General features: G+C 44.7%; 1 protein-coding gene across 1 annotated transcript; it reads left to right on the top strand.

Annotated features, from left to right (window-relative positions):
• Positions 1 to 8,519: 8,519 nt before the first annotated feature.
• Positions 8,520 to 10,139, top strand: LOC308322235 (general transcription factor 3C polypeptide 5-like; the record flags this gene model as incomplete). Its single annotated transcript, XM_080773429.1, has 1 exon — positions 8,520 to 10,139. The coding sequence occupies one exon, from the start codon at positions 8,520 to 8,522 to the stop codon at positions 10,137 to 10,139; it is 1,620 nt and encodes a 539-aa protein (XP_080629555.1).
• Positions 10,140 to 22,488: the final 12,349 nt, after the last annotated feature.

Below are 22,488 nucleotides of genomic sequence, written 5' to 3'. Positions count from 1 at the left end.
ACCTCCTACCTTCTAGCCTCGACCTCCTACCTCCTAAAGGCTCAACTTATGTAACTTGGACAGCATTTTATATAGACTTAGATGGCAGTTTATGGAGCCATAGGGTTAGGGTTAGTTCTTGGCTACGTATGATTCATGATAATTACTTTGCATGTTATTTTACATTCTCCATCAGGTTAATCTATCGGAGTATCCTTGCCTTACGTCATCAATGGTGTCATCACAACCATGCCATTGTCCTTTAAAGTGAACTGCCAAATGTACAAAAACATATTTTAGCAAAACATCCAGTCTCAAATACCTTTTCCACTGAAGTTATTTTCTACTCTGCCCCGTCCGTTCTACACCCCCTACTTCCCGGGAGCCCATTTTCCCCACACATGGGAACAGCAGAGATGCTCGCTGGTGCAGATAGCTTGGTGCAGATCTTCCTCAACGTTGTCCAGCCAAACCATTTTCCGTCAGATCTGATCGGGAACTTATTGAGTGATGCTCAACATGGGCTGGTAAAGCTGGTAAATGTAGACAACATCGTAGCGACCCTAAAGTATGATCTGGGCTTCTTGGTGTGTTTGGCCATAGGGCTCTTGTACATTGTCCTAATGCCATTGATTGGCATCTGCCTGGCACAACAGAAGACCTCCCGGCCCGGTGGCTGGGCACCTCTCTACTGGGGTGTGTACCTTGTAGTCATGGCGGTAATACTGGTGGGGAACATCTACCTCTTTATAAGCAACGCGGCCATCAAAATGCACATAGACAACAGCACCACAGCAATCAGTTACGCTTTAAACAACCTTCACAACCACACTGGTGAACTGCTGCGCAATATTGAACAAGGGGTGTACGGTGGAGTTGACCTGCTGACTGCTACCGGCCAGGAGCTCGGTGGACAGATCAAGAATAACTTGACAGCCGAACTGCGTTTGATTGAAATAGGCAGACATGCTCAAAATATGAGCAATTTCAACATGACTCCTGAACTGAATATTTTCAATTCAACACTGAATAATTTCAGTTCAACTCTGCCGGGCTCCGTGGGAGTGAAAAATGTCTCACGTGAACTACACACAGCCCTTTATATATTCCAGAAAATAGTGAATGAAACAGACATTGGGCCTACTCTGCTAGGTAAACTCGGTAAAGTACAACACCAATTGGATGAAATTCCAGAAAAGATCAACAATGTCACCGAAGCCGGGAACATGACGAACATCGCAACCCAGATTTACAACATGGCCAACGAGTCCTTGGGCAAGGTCTCGGTCACAGTCAACCAAACCTTCGACGAGCTGAAGGGCATGACCGCCATCTTCGCTCCGACGGTCAAGACGGTCGGGCACATCATATGGGCGGTGGGCTTGGCCCTGTGCTGCGTGGTGGTGCTGGTGCTGGTGCGTAACCTCTTGGGTCTGCTCGTGGGCTCCGTGGGAGTGGGCCCGGTCTTCAGCTTCCTGCTGTGCTCGCTGCTCATGCTGGTGGTGATGCCGCTGTTCCTGCTGGGAGGACACGGCTACACGCTGCTGTGTAAGCCCTGGGAGAACGGGCAGCTGTTCAGGTTCATCGACACTCAGGTGGACTTGGGCGCGAGGCTGGGACTGAACAGCAGCGGCCTCAGCCTCGCCGGCGTGTACGACGACTGCACCAACGAAAGGTCTCTGTGGGACACGCTGCACCTGCAGAAGCGTGTGAACCTGGAGCAGATGCTCAGCATGCTCCGGGAGCTCGACGTATCCAAGTTCACGGACGCCTTTGGCACTATGAGTGTCATGGGCGACAACGAAGAAAAGAATCAGGAAAAGATCAGGAACCTCACAGAAAGCGTTGGAAAAGTGATGGAAACTTTCACAAGCTTTGACTCGATGCTCAATAGTGCCTCGCTGCTCAACAACGAGATCGCCAAGCTCAACGAGACCGCCAACCAACTTCGATCCCAAGTGGTAGCATTCAATGGCACCGTCACAGATTTGTTGAAGGACGTAGATATTGCGCAAGGCTTCAACGCCACCGACACGATGAAAGGGATTGTCGAGGCTTATTTCAACGGGCTGTCTGCTCGGTTTACCAGCCAGATAAAACGAGTGAAATGTGCGACTGTGGCCAAGGAGCTCGACGACGCAAGGAGCTTCATCTGTAAAGACATGCTGACGTCTCTGAACACGTTCTGGTTTAGCCTTGGTATGTGTCTGATCTTCTTCATCCCCAGCATCGTGTTGTCTATCAGATTGGCCAGATATTACAGAGTGGAGGAGGTCACTCCCAGCGTGCCAGAGGTCAGGTCTGCTGCATCGCTGGAGCGCGAACAGCAAAAGTTACTGAGGAAGAAGGTAATAGACCAATTCAAAGCGATGGATAAGTATTCAAGCAAGCCATTTTTGGAGACGGATTACTACGATGACTGACATTTAAAGTGACACTATGTAACTTTTATTTTAGCCCCTCCTATGCTCAGCTTATTGTGCATCTGTCTGTACCAAATTTGAAATGATTTGATTGGCTGAGCACGGAACGTGATGTAAGACTATGTAATGACTATAAGAGCGTCCCTCACTTCACATGTGTGATTTTTAATCAATACAATGTAATTGTATCCAAGTTTTGTATGTGAACTCATTGACTGCCAAGGACGACTATTACGACTTTTTTTTTTGTTCTAGTTTTCCCACTAGATGGCGCTCTTGGCTAACCTATGATCCACCGTTCAAGCCCTGCAGTGAAGGGAAACCACCTGGTGGCAAAAATCTCCGCCATCCAATTCCCTATTAGTTCAAATTTTCTAGAACGCTCGCATCTCTCTTCCTGTATCGTTCCACTTTTGCCTCGACCACCATTCAATATTTAATTGACTAACTATTGAAAAGATATAAGCATTTATTTTCTTGAGGGTTTGTGCAAACACAAACATTGAATGCCATTGACAATGAATGGCCAGTTTTGAGTGTTTGTGTAAACACAAACATTGAGGACAAAATTGAGGACGCAAATTGTGTTTGGCTGGAATGAGATGATGTATGATGATGTACGATGATAAGAGCGCCCCTCACTTCACACAGGTGTGATTTTAGTTTTCTTGTTTTTCCACAGTTTTTGCGAACGCACAGCAAACGTCTCAAACAGTCAGGGGTGTGATCGTAGTGAAGATGAATATTCTGTGACTGAAAGGTAAGCAAAGTATGTGGCCAGACAGTTATTGTCACACTCTATTATTCTTCTGGAGTAACCTACCCAATTTCCGCTGTGATTGGCCGAGCTTTGCATAACGTTTGTAGTAGCTAATTGGCTGTTGTTGGATACGTAACCATTCAATCTATGTTTTACAATTGTTTATAAAGACATACATTCCCTTGCAGGGGCAGAAGACCAAACTATTCAAGCGTTATAGACATTTTCAAATTACTTTTCAAGAGAGTCAAGATCACAAGGGGTAGCGTGACATTGTAATTGGCTGACAATATTAGTGTGAGGGGCCTATGTAAGTGACTTTTCTAGTTATTATTAATGAGGGGCCTATATGTAAGCGACTTTTCTAGTTATTATTAATGAGGGGCCCTGGGGCCTATGTAAGCGACTTTTCTAGTTATTATTAATGAGGGGCCCTAGACCCTCCTATGCACAGCTTTGTGCGTATGTCTCTGTCTGTATGAGCATGGAATGTGATGTATGATAAGAGCTCCCCTCACTTCACATTTTTATTGCAAGCTCATGACTTTCGCTCTTTTAATTAGAAATATTGTATTTTTGACCGCTACATTTCTAGGAGATAAGAGCACTCTTTGGGGTCCAAACATAGAACAGCTACTATAGCTGATCTATAGGCTCACGAGGCATAATTTAACATTTTGGGAAAATGTTCTAAATTTCAATTGATATTCAAATTAAAATAAATTCACTAATTTGAAAAAATAACCTAATTTAAAATCTTCAATGACGGACCAAAGTGGTCTCACAAGGCATGTATGAACACGATTCCTTATTATTGATGTATTTGTGTCAGCTAAAGAATACAGACTCCATGAACAGGAGCCTTAACCTCTTAAGCTTTCCCAGAAGATAGCAGGCCGACAAGCTCGATCGGCTATTTTCAGCAAAATCTTAGTCCCTAGTCTCCCCCCAGAAGCAAAGATGAGTTAAAAACATGGAGCGTGTCTAGAAAAACTCTATGCAACCTATAATGCCTACAACCTAAATTGCTTTAGCTATCATGCACAATCTGCATGTATAGCCTCCCGAGAGACACACCTGGCCTCAAAAAAAATAAACAAAAAAAGCGTTTATTCTTTTAAATATAAATATTGTATTCTGAAATATATAATAATAATAATACTGTAGGCTACATGCATTTGGGTATTTAATTATTATGAGTGAGATGAGATATGAAACAATTTTAGATTTCAAAACATCCTTGTTTAGCCAAGACAGGTCGTAATGTTCAAAGCACCATCCTAACGGCATGTGAAGTAAAGGATGCCAATGTGTGCAGATGCAGGCTTTCCAATAACCCCTCATCCCCCGTTCTAATTTTATGCATATTTGACCCACGGTTGAATCCCCAAAACCCTGTCCTTATTAATAAACCACAGAGTTGCCTGTTCCAAGAAACCCTTTGTCGTTCGGTGAGAGAGGAAAGGAATACAAAATGTGATGGAACATAGGTAGACATCCGTAGCTTCAACTAGCGTTGGGATAAATAAAGGCCTGCAAATAATAGGGGTCCTTCAAAAGCGCTTAACATGCGCAGGAAAGGTTGTCTTTTTTCAGCCTGACCTCCTTTTGAGTGTCTCTTAGAAGCTGTGTGTTGAGAGGTGCTCTACTGGCACTCCTCTTCTTGGCACCCTGAGGAGGGGTGCCCCACATTCTGCAGTCGCAGCATACTTCTGCGTTTTGGGTCCTCTGTGTCCGTTTTTGTACTGTCCCCTGGTGTTTGCAGAGGTTACCGATGTGGGCGCTTTGGGTCTTCTGTGTCAGGTTTTGCGCTGCCTCCTGGTGTTTTCGGAGGTTATCGATCTGACCTGACTTCACCTCCATCTTCATGACCAAAGCATCCAGATCTCTCTTCAGGTCCTCTCTGTGCTTGCATTCCTGGGTCATGTCTATCCGAGTCAACAACTCCTGGTACTTGAAGTGCATCTGCTGTAGTTCATCTTGCAGGGACGAGAGCACGTCGGACAGAAGGACCAGGGACCGACCCGTTCGTTCGGTCTCTGGGGTAGATTTGTGAGGTGTGACAGTGGACGCACACGGGGTCCTGTGCAGGCTTTTCTTGGCCCCGCAGGGCTGGTGTTGCTTCATCAGATGGCGAATGCTCTGCACATTGGCGTAGACCGAATGGCTCGGACCTGTTGACGCTCCGATAATAAAGGGAATTTGGTTCTCCTTGGCATAAGTTTGAGACGATTGTGGTTCTTTGCGTTTAGCAGCGCTGGATATCCTGGAGGTTGTCGGTTTCTTCTTCTTGGGTATGATCTCAGCGGCCGGTGGACACAGTCGCAGGTTAAGTATCAGGTTCAACTCCTTCTGGAGCTCGTCTACGCTCCCCTTTAGGAGCTTACGCTCATGCTCTGACGCCACGAGTTTCTTCTCCAGAGTGGCAATGTTCGTCTTCTTGTCTTTCTCGGTCTTCTCCATGTGGTACAGTTTCTTCTCGAGGACCTGACAGCGCTCCAATGCAGTTTGCAGCTGAGAGCCCAGCGCTTTCATGTTAGAGTTGTCCATCTCGGAAGCGGGAGATTCCCTCCGCGTAATCTTCTCCTGAAGTTTAATCACTGCCTCAATGACGGCTTTGCTGTCAAGATCAGACAAAGCTCGGGACAGCCGCAGACTGGGCCTTTGTTGGTTCAATGTTATCCTGTCGGGCAGTTCATAGTAACTCCCAATGAAACTGTCCTTAGAAGCAGAATCTAAAATATGGTCTTGGTAGGTCTCCATAGTATCTGGTGGAACCATACACCCGTTAAACCAAAGCTAATATTCAAACTATTTAAGAGATTTGTAGATTTATGGGTATGTCATTTCTCTCTATATACTTAAGTCACACACGGGGGGTAACATCATGATTTATCCTCCTCGTGAAGATGAGCAGTGGTGAATAATGGGGCGGCTTCCCTGTGCAATCTATGGCTATGTGAAGGTTATTATGACTTCAGGGCATCATCAATATGGCATCACTCTTGCCCAAATATGGAGATGGGGACATACAGTACGTGCACAAACGGGATTATTCGATGAGCCATGTCAAAACTACGGCAGGAGAATTGGATTTATTAGTACCTTGTTGCATGTTCTCTGTCGTTAACGGCATGCTAACGGCTCCCCCAGAGTTAGTGCCGAAGTGTCCTTGAGCACGACACTGAACCCCTCCTGATGTGCTGGTTGGTGCCTTGCATGGTCTCCGCTGCCATCGGTGTATGAATGTGTGTATGAATGGGTGAATTGATGCATGCACAATCTATGTAAAGCGCCTTGGATAAAGTCTCTATATAAATGCACCATTTACCATTATGCAACGGTAGTCTGTTTTCCTATTACTATGGCAGGGAATGCTGGACCCTGAACCCAACCCTGCAAAAATCCCTAGATGGTGCTATACCAGAACGTTGTTTTACTTCAGCATGAGTACACACAAATCTGTATGATGGAATACCAAGGGTGAGCGAGAGAATAGCAGCCAGGAGAATGAGACTTAGCAGGAAGGACACTGCCAAAGACACACCAATAGCCAGCCAGCAAATGTATGCTATTGGAACAAACAAACGGGCACCGGTCACAAGGACGTTCCACATTAACATACGTGGATATACTCAAGAAAGACGAAGGAGCGTAAAGTACCAACAAGCTGGCCAGATAGAGAACCAGAATGACTGGGAAGAGACGACAGGGGTTCATCTGAGGATGACCTAGACTCTAGAGAGATTTACCTGTCCCTGGTTTATCCACTATGGACATTGTCTCCAACATGGACAGAATGCTGGAAACTATTGGAGGACCGACCTACTTAAATGGATGATGGATGAAAAACACATCTCTGTGTGTTCTCCATTTTATTTTTAGGATAAAATATTTATATTTTTAGGGAAACAAAGTTTAGTTTTATTTTATTGACCAGTTGTTGTGACAATCGACCAGTAAGACGCGCAAACGCGGGAAGCGAACGCAGCTCGTACATATTTGGTTTTTTTTAAGATAAGTTAAGTTAAGTTATTTTTAAGTTAAGTTTTTAACTTAGCCATAACCATATAAGGAGTCCCCAAAGCAGCTATACGTCCAAATATGGAGTGTGTTGCATAAATCACAAACAAATCACTCAGCTCCATATATGGGCACAAAGGGGGGACACACGGACAGACATGATCTGCTAGGTCTCATAGTAAGTGCTCAGTGTGTTCGCAATGATCTGCTAGGTCTCATAGTAAGTGCTCGCTGCATTCGCAACAAGAGCAGGTCGGACAGAAAGCTCCGGGACTTACCCACTTGTTCAGTTTCAGGGGCAGGTTTGTGAGCTGGGGCAGTGGGTGCACACAGGGTCTTGAGCAGGCTTTTCTCTGCCCCACAGGGCTGGTGTTGTTGCCTCATCAGATGTCGGTCACTCTGCACGTTAGCACAGACCGAATGGATCGGACCCAACGTTCTGTTTTGTGGTACTTTACGTTTAGCAGCGCTGGGTATCCTGGAGGTTGTCGGTTTCTTCTTCTTGGGTATGATCTCAGCGGCCGGCGCACACAGTCGCGGGTTAAGTATCAGGTTCAACCCCTTCTGGAGCTCATCTACGCTCCCCTTTAGGAGCTTACGCTCATGCTCTGACGCCACAAGTTTCTTCTCCAGAGTGGCAATGTTCGTCTTGTCTTTCTCGGCCTTCTCCATGTGGTACAGTTTCTTCTCGAGGACCTGACAGCCGAGAGCCCAGCGCTTTCATGTTAGAGTTGTCCGTCTCGGAAGCGGGAGCTTCCTTCCGTGTAATCTTCTCCTGAAGTTTAATCACTGCCTCAATGACGGCTTTGCTGTCAAGATCAGACAAAGCTCGGGACAGCCGCAGACTGGGCCTTTGTTGGTCATAATAACTCTCAATGAAACTGTCCTTAGATGCAGAATCTAAAATATGGTCTTGGTACGTCTCCATAGTACCTGGTAGACATTAAATCAAGCCTAATATTAAAACTACTTTGGTGTAATGATATTTCAGATATTTATTCATTTGATATAGATAATCATGTCTAGTGTCTATATATGGGCATGTCTTTTCTCTATAGTTAAGTGCAGTTTGTGAAGGTTGATATGAGGTCAGGGCATCGTAAATCTGACATCATTCTTGCCCAAATATGGGCATGTACGTGCATACAGGGGTCATACATATTTGATGACATGTGTCAAAACTAAGTTTCAACAAAACATTTGGCAGTAGGAATAGGTAGTTTGTACCATATTCCATGTTCTCTTTGGCCTGTTGTTATACGTTAAAATGTCCATTCATCTGTATGATTCATGTGCGGTTTTGTTAGTGTTAATACATCCATATAATCTGCATAATGGCTCATTGCAGGGATTCCAAGTCGAGGTTCACATTGAAAGAGCTGACACTGACAGACAGTCACTTCCCCGTCCTTGGTTTATCCACTGTGGACATTGTGGACAGGAAAGCAGTCTGTGGAGCCGGTAGTTCATCCACTGTGGACATTGTGGACAGTAACCTGGTCTGTGTCCAGTATCCGGCTATCGTCTCCAACGTGGACAGAATGCTGGAAACTCTTGGAGGGGAACAAGGCTTGTCAAAGACATACGCTGACCCCAACAGACGACTTGAAATGCGTTACCGACCTCGGGACCCGTTCTGTCATTCTCTCTGTGGAAACCGTTTCCCGTCCAGTAACCTGTTACTCAGAGTGCGCAGGCTGACACGCAAGAAGGACCCTGCGGACATTCGCATCCAGATGGACATAGTGGGGGTCATTGGAACTACGTACAAATTCCAAGGTATGGCTGACTTTCAGTGTCTCGCTGTGCATTCAGAAGATGGAGAGCACACATCGCTGTATGACAAAATCGTCCTGCGCAAATCGGAGAATCAAGATTTCTTTGAGCAGCCGACTCCTGTCTTCCTCCCCCCGCCCATCTTCTCGCGCGTGGACAACCCCGTCGATTATTTCTACCGTCCCGACATCCACCACAACCAAGTCCCTGTCGCCAGGGAGAACCTCATCGGTCTGAACCGAGTCCGCCGGCCCCACAATGCCATTTTTGTCTCTTTTGCGGACCATACTGTGCCCTCCGTGTGCATGGAGGCCGCACGGGTCAACTGGCAAAGGTTGTGTCAGAATCACAGTGACCGGCAGGCTGAAGAGCGTCTGCGGAAGATGTTCGAAAGCCGTCCCATCTGGTCCAGGAATGCGCTCAAGGGCAACTTGGACGTTCACCCTGAGAAGATGAAACTGCTCCTGCCCGTATGCGCCTACTATATGGTGACGGGACCCTGGAGGACTCTGTGGGTGAGGCTTGGTTATGACCCCCGAAAGAGTCCTGAATCCAAAAGATACCAACTGCTTGACTTCCGGATCCGCTACAGCCCTAAACACGGATATAGTTCGAGTGACATACCAGTGAAAACCAAGAGGAGTGCACTTGTCTACGCTCTGCCCAACACGGTCAACAAAACGGTTCCTCAAGCAGCTAGCGTGACAGACATTCCGTGTCAGGATGGTCCCAGTACCAGCCGTCAGTACCAGGCGCCAGGCAACAAGTACCAACAAAAGGATTCCATCTACATTTTCAGAGAGGGCATGTTTCCTCCTCACCGACAGATGTTTTACCAGCTGTGCGACCTGGATGTGGAAAGCATCAGGGACGTTATTAAGCAGAACGACGGAAGAGAGAGAGATTGCGACGAGAGAGACGGCTGGTGCCTGCCTCGCACCACAGACACACTGAGAGATATCATATCGGCCACCATCGAGAAGCTCATCCGAACCCAGGGACCGCCATCGGCTGTCCCACTGAGGCGCAGACGTGGAGGCTTAACGTGCCAAGCGTTTGACAGCGAGCGGCGGCGGCCCGGTGAGGAGGAACACGTGGAGGAAGATGATGAATTCCAGCTGTCAGAGGAAAGTGAAAATGACATGGCGGCAGAAATGTTGGATTACATGTCAAAATAATACATTTAAAAAAGTATTTTCTGTTAGTTATAGACGCTCGTTATGGATTACACACTATAGCAATGAATATTGCGACTGTATATCGCTATTATGCTGCATGCAGCATTCTGGTGTAGCACCTGTCAAGGGACTTCTGCAGGGTTGTCTTCAGGGTCCAGCATTCACTGCCGTATAGGAGAACAGACTCCAGTGTTGCGTATAGAAGAAGCTGAGTTTGGTTCTCGAGTTACGTGGATTACACAGAGAGACGTACAGACAGACTTGGTGCATTTATAGATAGATTTTATCCAAATATCAATCCTGGTGGAGACATGTGCCCCGAGGGGCACTTCTTCTAGTTCTGTCTTATTTTAAATTAGATGTAGGCCACAGCCACATGCCAAGCACTGTACAGTGGGCAGTGGCAGCTATTATGAAAATGAATGCTTCGGATGTATAATAATAATATACCAAGCACGCATATATATTTAGATTTGTTTTGGTTGTTGCTATTGTTTCACTGTTTTACTTTTTTTTTTGTTCTCATTGGTGTTGCTGTTGTTGTTATTAGGCTATCATTACTACTATTAGGCTATTATTTACCTATGCTGCATTGTCCTAAGGAAAGCCACACATGTACACAAGAAAACACAATCTTGAACCTTAATGGCTTACACAGGAAAGTTAAGGCAAAACAAAGTACCTATTAAGTGACACAGAGAGCCATGCGGTCTCCTAGGCAACTTGACACAACAATGAAAGGTCTCAGGCTTTTAACACTGCTGCATGGCGACAAACAGCAAGCCGGTTGTAGAGCCAACACAACTATTTTATTGTTTCCCGAACGTACGATACGACTTTATTACTATAATTATATACAATGGATGGAAAGGCTGGCCAGAAAGAGGACCAAAGTCCCGACAGTGACGCCGCAGAGCTGAAGAGTAATAATTCAAATCAACAGCAGGTACTGTAACTACTATGCAGTGTTGTTTTCGTCGACTACTACTAACACGAAAAGTGTTCGTCGACTACCTTTTTCCACTGGCGAAAACTAAATGAAAACTAGGCTATGGTGACTAAAACTATAAGACTATATATTGACAATTTCATCAACAAATAAAAACTAGACTAAAATGTTAGGAAGGGACTAATGGACAAGAGATCCAGTATAAGTCAATTTACACTTGTTTTGAATGCTGAAATAGCGCTGCGACGCGTTGTGAGCTTGTAGATCGGCTATTTTCAGGAAGTGTAAAATCATTACGACGGCATCAAGGCCCGCCAAAATACATTTTAAAATCTTATTATATTTAGTCGACTAAAACTAGACACATTCCAGGTGACTAAAATGTGAGTCAGGACAACTCAAGAATGGATGGAATAATATATTTATTGAATATAAGATGAGCAATATATTTATTATGGTTTGGCAATGTATTGGATCTGCTTTTCAGGTACTCAGATCAAGCGCATCAGTCCCGGCCATATAGGGACTCTGAATCCCCCGTACCTAAACAGTAGATCCAAAATGACAGATGGTAGCTGGGGTGGAGGTGGGTGAGCAGCAGGTTGGTATACAGCAGCGCGCAGATACAGCAGCAGCAAGCAAGGAAGCAGGAGGAGGAATACAAACCTCCGGTTGAAGTGGCTGGTATGAAGATGGATTGAGTGTGTGATTGGCTGATTGAATCATGTGGATGAGAGCGTGACGCTGAGGCGGCCCAATTAACGGCCGGCAGCAACTGCACTGAGGTTCCCTGACTGAACTTGCTCTGCGCATGTCTACGACAGGCACAAATGCTCATGAAAACTATTCAGCAGAATCAATCCAACTTTGCTGCCAAAAACAACACTACTATGCAGTGGTGGAAAAGGTACTTAAGTGAAAGTGTCAATACTGCAATCTAGAAATACTCTGTTACAAGTAAAAGCCCAGAATTCAAAATGTAGTTAAGAAAATATTGGCATCAAAAATGTACTTTTGCCTTGACCGTGTCAGACTCTATAGGGGTGCCAGGGGAGAGAAATAGAAAGAATGAGAGACGGGGAGGAGATGCAGGCAAATACAAGTACTTCCTCTTCAGCATCAGTGCCAGTGCCTTCCTGCGTTCCTCGTTCTATCTTGTCCTCTCATGTCTCAGGCAGGCGAGTCATCCACATACAGCCACCCTGGAGATGATGACAGACAACAAGACGAAGAAGACTCTGACGTCCTAGTTCAACGGCTGTTGGCACAACATGAGCAAAATGCCAAAGGTCAGTGGTGTAACGTAACTATGTATATTTACTTAAGTGCTGTACCTAAAACAATTAGTTATTTGTACTTTTCTTGAATATTTCCAATTTCTAATACTTTTACTTCTACTCCACTACACTTATTTGAAAACTTTAGTTACAGTTACTTTGTAACACATAGTTACGTTGCAACGCATTGTGGGCTTTCAAATGTATAAAATACTTGTATACATTTGAAAAGTGGAAGTATTTTGAATTCTGGACTTTTACTTGCAACGCAGTATAGTTCTAACATTGCAGTATTGGTATACTCTTACTTAAAGTAAAACAATTGAGTACTTTGTCCACCACTGCCGAAGGTCCACCATGTAATGAGGGAAGTCCACGAGACACCACCACCACCAGCACGTCCCAGTCTGGAGGAGACGACGCGTCCCCTCCCTCTGCCCAAGAAGACCTAGTTCAGTCTGGAGGAGACGACGCGTCCCCTCCCTCTGCCCAAGAAGACCTAGTTCAGTCTGGAGGAGACGACGCGTCCCCTCCCTCTGCCCAAGAAGACCTAGTTCAACAGTCTGGAGGAGACGACGCGTCCCCTCCCTCTGCCCAAGAAGACCTAGTTCAACAGCTATTGGCACAACATGAGCAAAATGCCCAAGGTCCACCGTCTAATGTGGAAACCCCCACTGCGAGAGGAGACGTGTCCCTCTCCTCTGCAGGCAAGGATGACGATGATGATGTCCCCAGCGCCGGTGAGAACGTCGCCAAGGGAGAGGAGGGTCCCCCTGAGGTTAATATGACGCCTGTCAATTCGTCTCTCCCACTATACCCCTGGGTCCGGTCACAGAGTTATGTTTTGTATTTGTATTTTGTTCCTATACTTCCGGGCCGCTTCCCTATACTTCCTTCAGGTGTTACCACGGATAGTAATTAAGGCTCCGTTTCCATTTAGTGTGCAATGGTTCTGTACGGGCCGTTTGGAACCCACTCAATGACACTTTGAGACCCACCAGTGTAGCAGAGCGTTTTCAGTGAGCCGCCACACATAGCAGCACTCTGCCTCTGTTTGACCAGAATGGAACGGAGCCTTCATTAGTATTAACACCTGATTCATTAGCGGTAACACCTGTGTAGGAAGTATAGGGAAGGGGCCCTATAAGTTCTTTCCAAAATGGCGTGTGTGCAACTGTGCATAGAGCCCATTCCTATAGGCAAATTGTAGATTGTGTCATATACATAAGGACTGTGTTTCAAAAATAAAAATAAACACCCCAGCGATTTTGTCAGGTATATGTGACTCTGTTGTTTATGATATTGAGTTACATTGTCCATGTGTTGGGAGAGAAAAATAAGTCTTAGCCTTTGGATAAATTAGCCTAGTACTTTTTCACTGTCAGTTGATGCTTCATATCCATATGAGTAAAATTGCCTGGTGATTTGTTTGGAACGGTTCTTATAATACACAATATGGGGGGGTGGCTCCCTCTAGCAGAAGTGATGCTCTATTGGCATGAGAAAACAAACTGAGGTTGTGTATTCCATCTTGGCTAAAATCTTCTTTTGGAAAAAGGGAATATCCGCACTCTCTTGTATGAAGTTTGAGTTTGAGTTCAAACTGAGTTTGAAACGCTGAGGAAGGCCTGCGTGCCGAAACGCGTCCGTTGCTCTAGTATATGTGGACTGCTGCTGCATGTGTTTTCATGAAATAAAGAAACTCATACTTTATACAAGAGAGTGCGGATATTCCCTTTTTCCATTGATCTTCAAGAATCTGCATCCATCAGCCACAGAGACTATCATCAACGTGACTCCCTGAGTAGAGCGAGCCTTAATTCACCTATAACGCTTTTGTTGTTCTAAACTAAAGTCTTCTTTTATCACAACAGTTCACACGTCCTGCTGCAGAGCCAGCGTCCCATGAAGGGAGTTTGGTGCTTGAAGACGGCACTGACGACGACGGATCCCCTGGACGTGACCTCGGCACACTGAAGAGAGAGAGCTCCGGTGGCGGCAGCCCAGGTGATGATGATGATCATGATGATCATGATGATCATGATGATCATGATGATGATGATGATGATGGGACGGAGGAGAGTGAAGCCAATGCGGCGGCTCCGGATGATACAGTGGACAACATGGTGGACAACATGGTGGACTACGGGGAGTACCTTGAGCTCTACCAGCGGCTCCAGGCAGAGAGAGAGTCACTGATCCAGCACAACGGCCAGCTGCAGACCAAGCTGCTGGAGTACTTCCACAGGTACTGTGCTGTACTAAAAGTAAAGGCATTTTGAGTATCTCTTCCCATAGGGCGGCTGTGGCTCAGGAGGTAGAGCAGGTCGTCCAATGATCCCTGGGTCGGTGGTTCGAATCCCAGCTCCTCCTCCTGTCCTGTTGAGACACCTTGGGGCAAGACACTGAACCCTACATTGCCTCCAGTCGGTCGGTGTGAGCTCGCCACCATTGGTGTGTGAATGTGGGAAGTGAGGACGCTGGCGTCGAGTGTTCGTCACTTCACCACCCAATGTATGAATGAATGAACCATTGTAAAGCGCGTTGAGCACTTTGAAAAGCGCTATAAAAATGCAATTCATTATTAAGCCCCTGCAAGGACCAGCACGCAAACACACTGCTCGGGTTTTTAGGCATTACATTTTGTGGCCCTGGTTCAAGAAAGCACCTGTACTCCTGTTTACATCATACCATCTGTAAGTATACAGTATGGACATGTGATCTGCATGAACTACCAGCTACAGTGGTGTGTGTGTGTGTGTGTGTGTGTGTGTGTGTTACGCTGCTCAACAGTGAGTGACACCTTATGTCACCCAGCGGTATTTCCGTACTCAAGCGGATAAACATACATACGGACGGACACACATTGCTGTTCCTAGGAGTTCCTATAGCAACACTCAAAAACAACTGCCTTGCCTCTACTGTCCACAGGCAGACAGGAGACAGTGTCCATCCCGAGAAGCAGAAACGGGTGTTGGACCAGGAGTGGCCCTATCAGGCAGAGATGGGTGTCTTGTATGAGCTGAAGTGGCAGCATGGACGTGATTCTGAGCGGGCTCACCAACAGGCAGAGGAACTGAGGCAACAGGCCCAAGACAAGTTAGACAAGGTGGGTGCGTTAAGGTTACGTTTAGCTCTGGTCCATAGCCTTATATTACTGCTCGTGCTGCCGTTGCATTAAGGCTCTGCCACTCTTTGCTTCTATCCCTCGCATGAAACGCAGACCAGCCTCTCCTCTGTAGCGGAAATAAGAAACGTTTTACCTACTCACCAATACAAAGGCGGTTTGTGTAATTAGAAAGCCTATACTTTCCTTAGTGGACGCACTCTGAGCCCCACCACATGTATAAAATGCACCTTTTGGCCAGAAAGGGATTGTTTAAAAAAATAAATACTTTTAGTTACTCCACTACCGCCCTCTACCGATATTGCCAAGAGAAAAATCTCATAAACAAAAATTTCCTTCCAGAGAAAAATAATCCCTTTCTGGCCAAAAAGGGATTTTCTTTTACATGTGGTGGAGGGCTCAGAGTGCGTCCACTATCTAACTACACAAACCGCCTTTGTTTTGGTGAGTAGGTAAAAGGTTTTTTACGCTACAGACGAGAGGCTGGTCTGCATTTATGCGAGCGTAGGAAGAGAACAGTTCCAGAGTTCTAATGAAGGCATTAGAGCTATTGAAAAGAGCTAGCTAGGTTACGTTGTCCCTGGCTGCGACGGAATGCTGTAAAGCACTGGTTTTCAACCCTTTTCACATCAAGGTCCATTATTAATTCTGCATTTGATCCATGAACCACCATTTGATGAGATTTGGCCTCTCAGACCCACAAAACTGTGAATATTTTGTTGTCGTTGTGGATGAGGTGTTGTCCACAATTCCATGCTGTATTGATGTGGCACCATAGGAGAGACAACATGTTGCAAATGGTGATCAAAATAACAATTCCTCTACATTCTCTAATTGTGTATAGACTTTTTGTAAATTAAGTAATGCAGATGTTTGTAACAATAATTTAACTCTTGAGAGCGTAACATTAAACCAAATGGACCTGTACTTTATTATTATTATTATTTAATTTGTTATGCTTGCAGGAGTTAAATATATCTAATAAGGGTCCATTTGGCTATACCAACTCCATGCTGGGGACCATCTCTAACTTAATAGCTATTGATTTGCTGCCAAAGACCAGATATCTCGTCTTTTCTGGGTGTTTTATTGATTACGTTTACTACTTAAGTCGGGGGGGGGTGGTCCTTGGCATGGAAACAGTTTGAGAATCACTGATTTACTTAACGCGTCGCCTTAATTCTGCCACCAGGCGGAGACAGAGTGGCAGGCCTTGGCGGCACTGACGCAAGAGGTGGCGGCAGGCGCGCTGAGACGGCGGCTGGGCAGGCAGGCGGCTTGTGCCGAGGCGGAGCGCATGCTGGCCTCCGAGAGACACCGCGAAACCCAACTGACGCAGGCTAGTGTGGACATCTAGCCAGTGTTGTTTTCGTTGACTAAAACGAAAAGTGTCCGTCGACTACCTTTTTCCACTGACGAAAACTAAATGGAAAATAAATGAAAACTAAGCTATGATGACTAAAACTAAGACAAAATATACTGAGAATAACTAAAAACTAGACTAAAATGTTAGGAAGGGACTAGTGGACAAGAGATCCAGTAGAAGTAATTTTACAATTAGTTGCATGCTGAAAATGGACTAAAACTAAAATGTTCTGCTAAAACAACACCAGCCAATTACATTTACTTGAGTCCGAAAGGACCCCTTTCTCGACTTATCATTGGTTCTCGCTAATGCTCATGATAATATGGCAACCATTTATTTCTATTTGGTCTGTGTCTAATATAGGACTGTAGACAGTTCAGAAACTACCGCCTACCAGTGACATCATCGTTATTACAGGTTTATTTTTTTATTTTTTCCCCCACAGATCAATGGCTTCCATTATCGATGTAATGCTAATTTTCCAGGATTAGAAAGTTCATTAGATTGACTCCGAGGAATGGTAAATGTTAATTGGTGCATTTATATAGCGCCTTTATCCAAGGCGCTTTACATAGATTGTGCATTACATTCACACACACATTCATACACCAATGGCGGCGGAAACCATGCAAGGCATCAACCAGCACATCAGGAACAATTTGGAGTTCCGAGTCTTGCTCAAGGACACTTCGACACTAACTCTGGGGGAGCTCGGGATCAAACTGGCAACCTTGCGGTTACCATCCAGCCACTCTACCCCTGAGCCACCGCCACCTGGAAGGAAGGAAGGAAGGAAGGAAGACACAAGTGTAAACGTCAAGTCACTCCCTGCAAACAATAAGGAACGTGCAGACCTACACTGAGACCAGTCGAGTGCTCCAGTTTATTTTATCTGGGTAGTCCCTCCTGAAGTGCCCATGTATCTCCTCTCTGATGCAAGCTGTCCCTGTTGAGCACCGACAAGCCCTTCTACCTATACTGCTGGACTGCTCTCCTTACATCTATTAGATTGGATGTAGCCATCTAGTCACTGGTAGGTTTTTAATTCTGACACTGATGAAGGCCGGTGCGCCGAAACGCGTTTCTCTGGTCTGACTGCTGCTGCAGATCCTCTACATTATTAAATAAGACTCTTACTACAACTGAGAGTGCGGATTTTATTCTCTTTCTACATTCGAATCTGCACCCAGCACACGCCTGAATCCTTAAAAGACTGTTTGACTTGAGTGTCCCTTTTCCCTTGAGGTTTTTAAACTGCCCACAGCTATCCTCTGAGACAGAGACAGAGACACAGACAAAGTACGAAAACATTTACCATATTATCATGAGCATTAGTAGGCTAAAAATGTCCTTTAAGACAAGCAAGTACTGTAACTTAACTAAAGTTCCCAAGGGGCCTGAAAACTTTTAAGTCAGAGCAACTTTCACTTAGTAGTCGAGTCATTACTTGAACCAGGGCCATCTGTTGCTTCGAGTACTGAAGTTGATCTGAAGTACTTTGTCCACCAAACTCCATGCAGGCGCGGTTGAGGAACATTAAGCTGCGGAACGGCGTGCACCGGCTCGAAGCGGCGTGTGGCGCCAGAGGCGAGCTTCCGGACGGCGTGGAGCCGCTCTTCTTCCAGCAGCTGAAGTTCGAGAACCAGAAGCTGCTGGAGAAGATTGAGCAGCGCAACGAGGAGCTGCTGAAGCTGCAGAGGAAGATCGCAAACTACGTGGGGGTAAGGTGACGTCATCAGCATATATACACTGTGAAACACATGCAGCAGGAGGTGGTAGGAAATGGCCACACATCCAATGTCAAGTTCAAAGGGTGTTGGGAAAAATGAATATAGTCTACAAATACACAAGATAAACATAATAAGTACTTGCATTAAACAGGCTGAAGCAAATGGGTCTAATGAATGGGTCTAAATTGACATAGTAATTTGAGTACTGTATAGTGTCCACCTTTATGTTTTAAATATAAAGGTTAAAATTTTTATTATTTATAAGTAGGCCTATATAAGTCTCAAAGTATTAAAGTAATGATTTCCACGTCTGTCAAGTGTGGGAGCAGAGGACATTTTGGCGTCTTCAGAGCACTGAGACGAAAAAGGTAGAACTTGAATCAAAAGGCTTTCTCTATTCCTCTGCTGTCCTGTCCCGGGCCTGCAGGTTCTGGCCCACATGAAGGAGAAGATCCACTACAGCCAGACGGACAACCGGGCCAATCGGTCCTGTCTGATCCAGCTGGAGGCGCTGGTGTCCAGGCGGCGAGACGAGCTGACCCGGCTGAAGCAGGCCCGTGACAGGGCACGTGCTCGCGGCCAGAGTCTGAAGCAGCGCTGCGGCCTGCTGGGGAACGGTCTCCTGCTCCGGGATTTTGAGGACAAGGTGGACGGTTCCCTGCGGCTGGAGAGGGACATCGAGAGCCTGAGGATGCACAGGCACGCTCTGGAGCTGGAGCGCTGCGGCAAGACCAAGACAACCAGGCAGAAGGAGAAGGAGCATGGGGCCGACGCAGGTTACAGGCCTTCCCTTGATTACAGTTGATTATAGTTGTGTGATTTAAACTGATTTTGCACCGTAACTAGTCAAGGTCAAGGTAAACTTTATTGTCCACAAGGGAAATTTGTCTTGGGCTTTCACCCCAGCTACAGCCACACATAAAACATCAATGACAACAAAAATACATTACAGAGGAAGACACAACATTACACAATTGCACACATGATGGATGGATAATCTAGCCTCACACAGTTACTGCTGTTTCAGAGCCTCGTTCAGCATCTTAGTTGATGCTGGTACAAACGATTTTTAAAATCTGATGTACTTCCACTTTGGTTCTTTGTATCTTCTCCCAGAGGGCAGAAGTACAAACTCGCCATTTAAAACATGGGTAACATCACTATTTGAGCCTATTTAATTTGTAAATGATTTGGTGTCGGATCATCTTTTTTTTTAACCTAAATTTAACACAAGCAAAGGGCAGATCACAATAGAGTATGCATAACATTTGCAGCAGCAGTTTGCACACTGCACAGGGGACGGCTGGTAGGCTATATACATTTGCAGTTCAGTTGGCACATGTGGTGGCCCATCATCAGAACAGTGTGACACTGCCACATAAATGTGTGAAATTATGTATTTCCTGTCCCTGTATTGAATGAAAATGAAACATACTGGGGGGGTAACAAGGGCATTTATTGGTTAAACTATGGTTGAATATTTAACCCTGAAATGTAGTGTACGGAGAATATATGGTGTTTTGTGTAGTTAAACCATGGTCATCTATAGAGAATATATGGTGTTTTGTGTAGTTAAACCATGGTCATCTATAGAGAATATATGGTGTTTTGTGTAGTTAAACCATGGTCATCTATAGAGAATATATGGTGTTTTGTGTAGTTAAACCATGGTCATCTATAGAGAATATATGGTGTTTTGTGTAGTTAAACCATGGTCATCTATAGAGAATATATGGTGTTTTGTGTAGTTGAACCATGGTCATCTATAGAGAATATATGGTGTTTTGTGTAGTTAAACCATGGTCATCTATAGAGAATATATGGTGTTTTGTGTAGTTGAACCATGGTCATCTATAGAGAATATATGGTGTTTTGTGTAGTTGAACCATGGTCATCTATAGAGAATATATGGTGTTTTGTGTAGTTAAACCATGGTCATCTATAGAGAATATATGGTGTTTTGTGTAGTTGAACCATGGTCATCTATAGAGAATATATGGTGTTTTGTGTAGTTGAACCATGGTCATCTATAGAGAATATATGGTGTTTTGTGTAGTTAAACCATGGTCATCTATAGAGAATATATGGTGTTTTGTGTATAATTAAACCATGGTCATCTATAGAGAATATATGGTGTTTTGTGTAGTTAAACCATGGTCATCTATAGAGAATATATGGTGTTTTGTGTAGTTAAACCATGGTCATCTATAGAGAATATATGGTGTTTTGTGTAGTTAAACCATGGTCATCTATAGAGAATATATGGTGTTTTGTGTAGTTGAACCATGGTCATCTATAGAGAATATATGGTGTTTTGTGTAGTTAAACCATGGTCATCTATAGAGAATATATGGTGTTTTGTGTAGTTGAACCATGGTCATCTATAGAGAATATATGGTGTTTTGTGTAGTTGAACCATGGTCATCTATAGAGAATATATGGTGTTTTGTGTAGTTAAACCATGGTCATCTATAGAGAATATATGGTGTTTTGTGTAGTTGAACCATGGTCATCTATAGAGAATATATGGTGTTTTGTGTAGTTGAACCATGGTCATCTATAGAGAATATATGGTGTTTTGTGTAGTTAAACCATGGTCATCTATAGAGAATATATGGTGTTTTGTGTATAATTAAACCATGGTCATCTATAGAGAATATATGGTGTTTTGTGTAGTTAAACCATGGTCATCTATAGAGAATATATGGTGTTTTGTGTAGTTCAGAATATATGGTGTCTGAAACATTTTCTAAATATGAATTTAAGCACATGCTACTTCTGTCTCATTTTACTTCGGACATGCTAGTGTTAAAAGGATTGTCATGTTGGGCAAATCTCCCAGACGCTGATCCTGCTTCGACTTATAGGAAAGGTTGTTGCTCTAGTCCTATATTAGTTTAGCAGCAAACATCATAATTTAGTCTTTATATTCGTTTTTTATTGGTCATTTTAATAGATCTTCTTCTTTCCTTGAGCTTCCTAGTGGGTACTGTCATAGATATTATATGTCCATGGGTATTGTGCTTTAGGGTTGTCCTGATACGATCAGGTGATCGGAAATCGGGGCCGACCGGGTGATTTATAGCCTCGAAAACCCAGACATTCTATTTCCAGGGAGGGAAAAAAAACTCTGCGGCCGAGTCCACTGCAATTCGTCATACAGTAGTGCAAACGTCGCTCACTCTCGCGAGGGGGGGGGGGGGGGGGGGGGAGATCGACTGCCATCTGAATGGGGAAACCTTATTTATTCTATAGCTTTTAGTCAAAATAAGAATAATCTTGCATTAAGATAAGATTTTGATCTAGATTTTTCAGGACGCCTCATATAGTGGCCAAAATGGGTCCAGATCATTCAAATAGATGCTGGAGGGACTGTGGAGCACATATCGGGAATCACACTCATATATTTTGGACATGCCCCAAATTGAGACCATTCTGGAGAGAGGTGTCTGAAGCACTAGAAGAAGTTTTTGGTCAAAACATCCCAGAGGATCCCACAGTAATGTTGTTGGGAGTGGTACCGGAAGGTCTGGAGAGTAGAGCCAAAATATATTTATTGCATGTGCTGCTTACAGCGGCCATCAAATGTATTACAATTAAATGGCTGAAACCAGCCCCACCAACATACAGTATGTGGGTGGAAAAAATATGGGACATCTACCAGATGGAACAAATTACTTATGCCCTGAGGCTTCAACCAAACATATTTAGTAAAAGATGGAGTCCTGTTCTGCCTCTACTGTCGAGGTAGCAGGCTTTCGGAATCTTGAGTAACCCACACACTTCTCTTCAGACCTTCTGGTGTACCCATACACCTTCCTCCATCTCCAGTATGTCTGTTCCCAGTATTGTTTACCTCCCATTGTTGCCGTCGCTCTGTCGTTTTTGTCTCGCTGTATA

This window comes from Protomyctophum bolini (genome assembly GCF_963924005.1).
Source record: "Protomyctophum bolini genome assembly, chromosome: 10".
NCBI classification, from domain to species: Eukaryota; Metazoa; Chordata; class Actinopteri; order Myctophiformes; family Myctophidae; genus Protomyctophum; species Protomyctophum bolini.
This window is presented reverse-complemented; position numbering and strand designations above follow the sequence as displayed.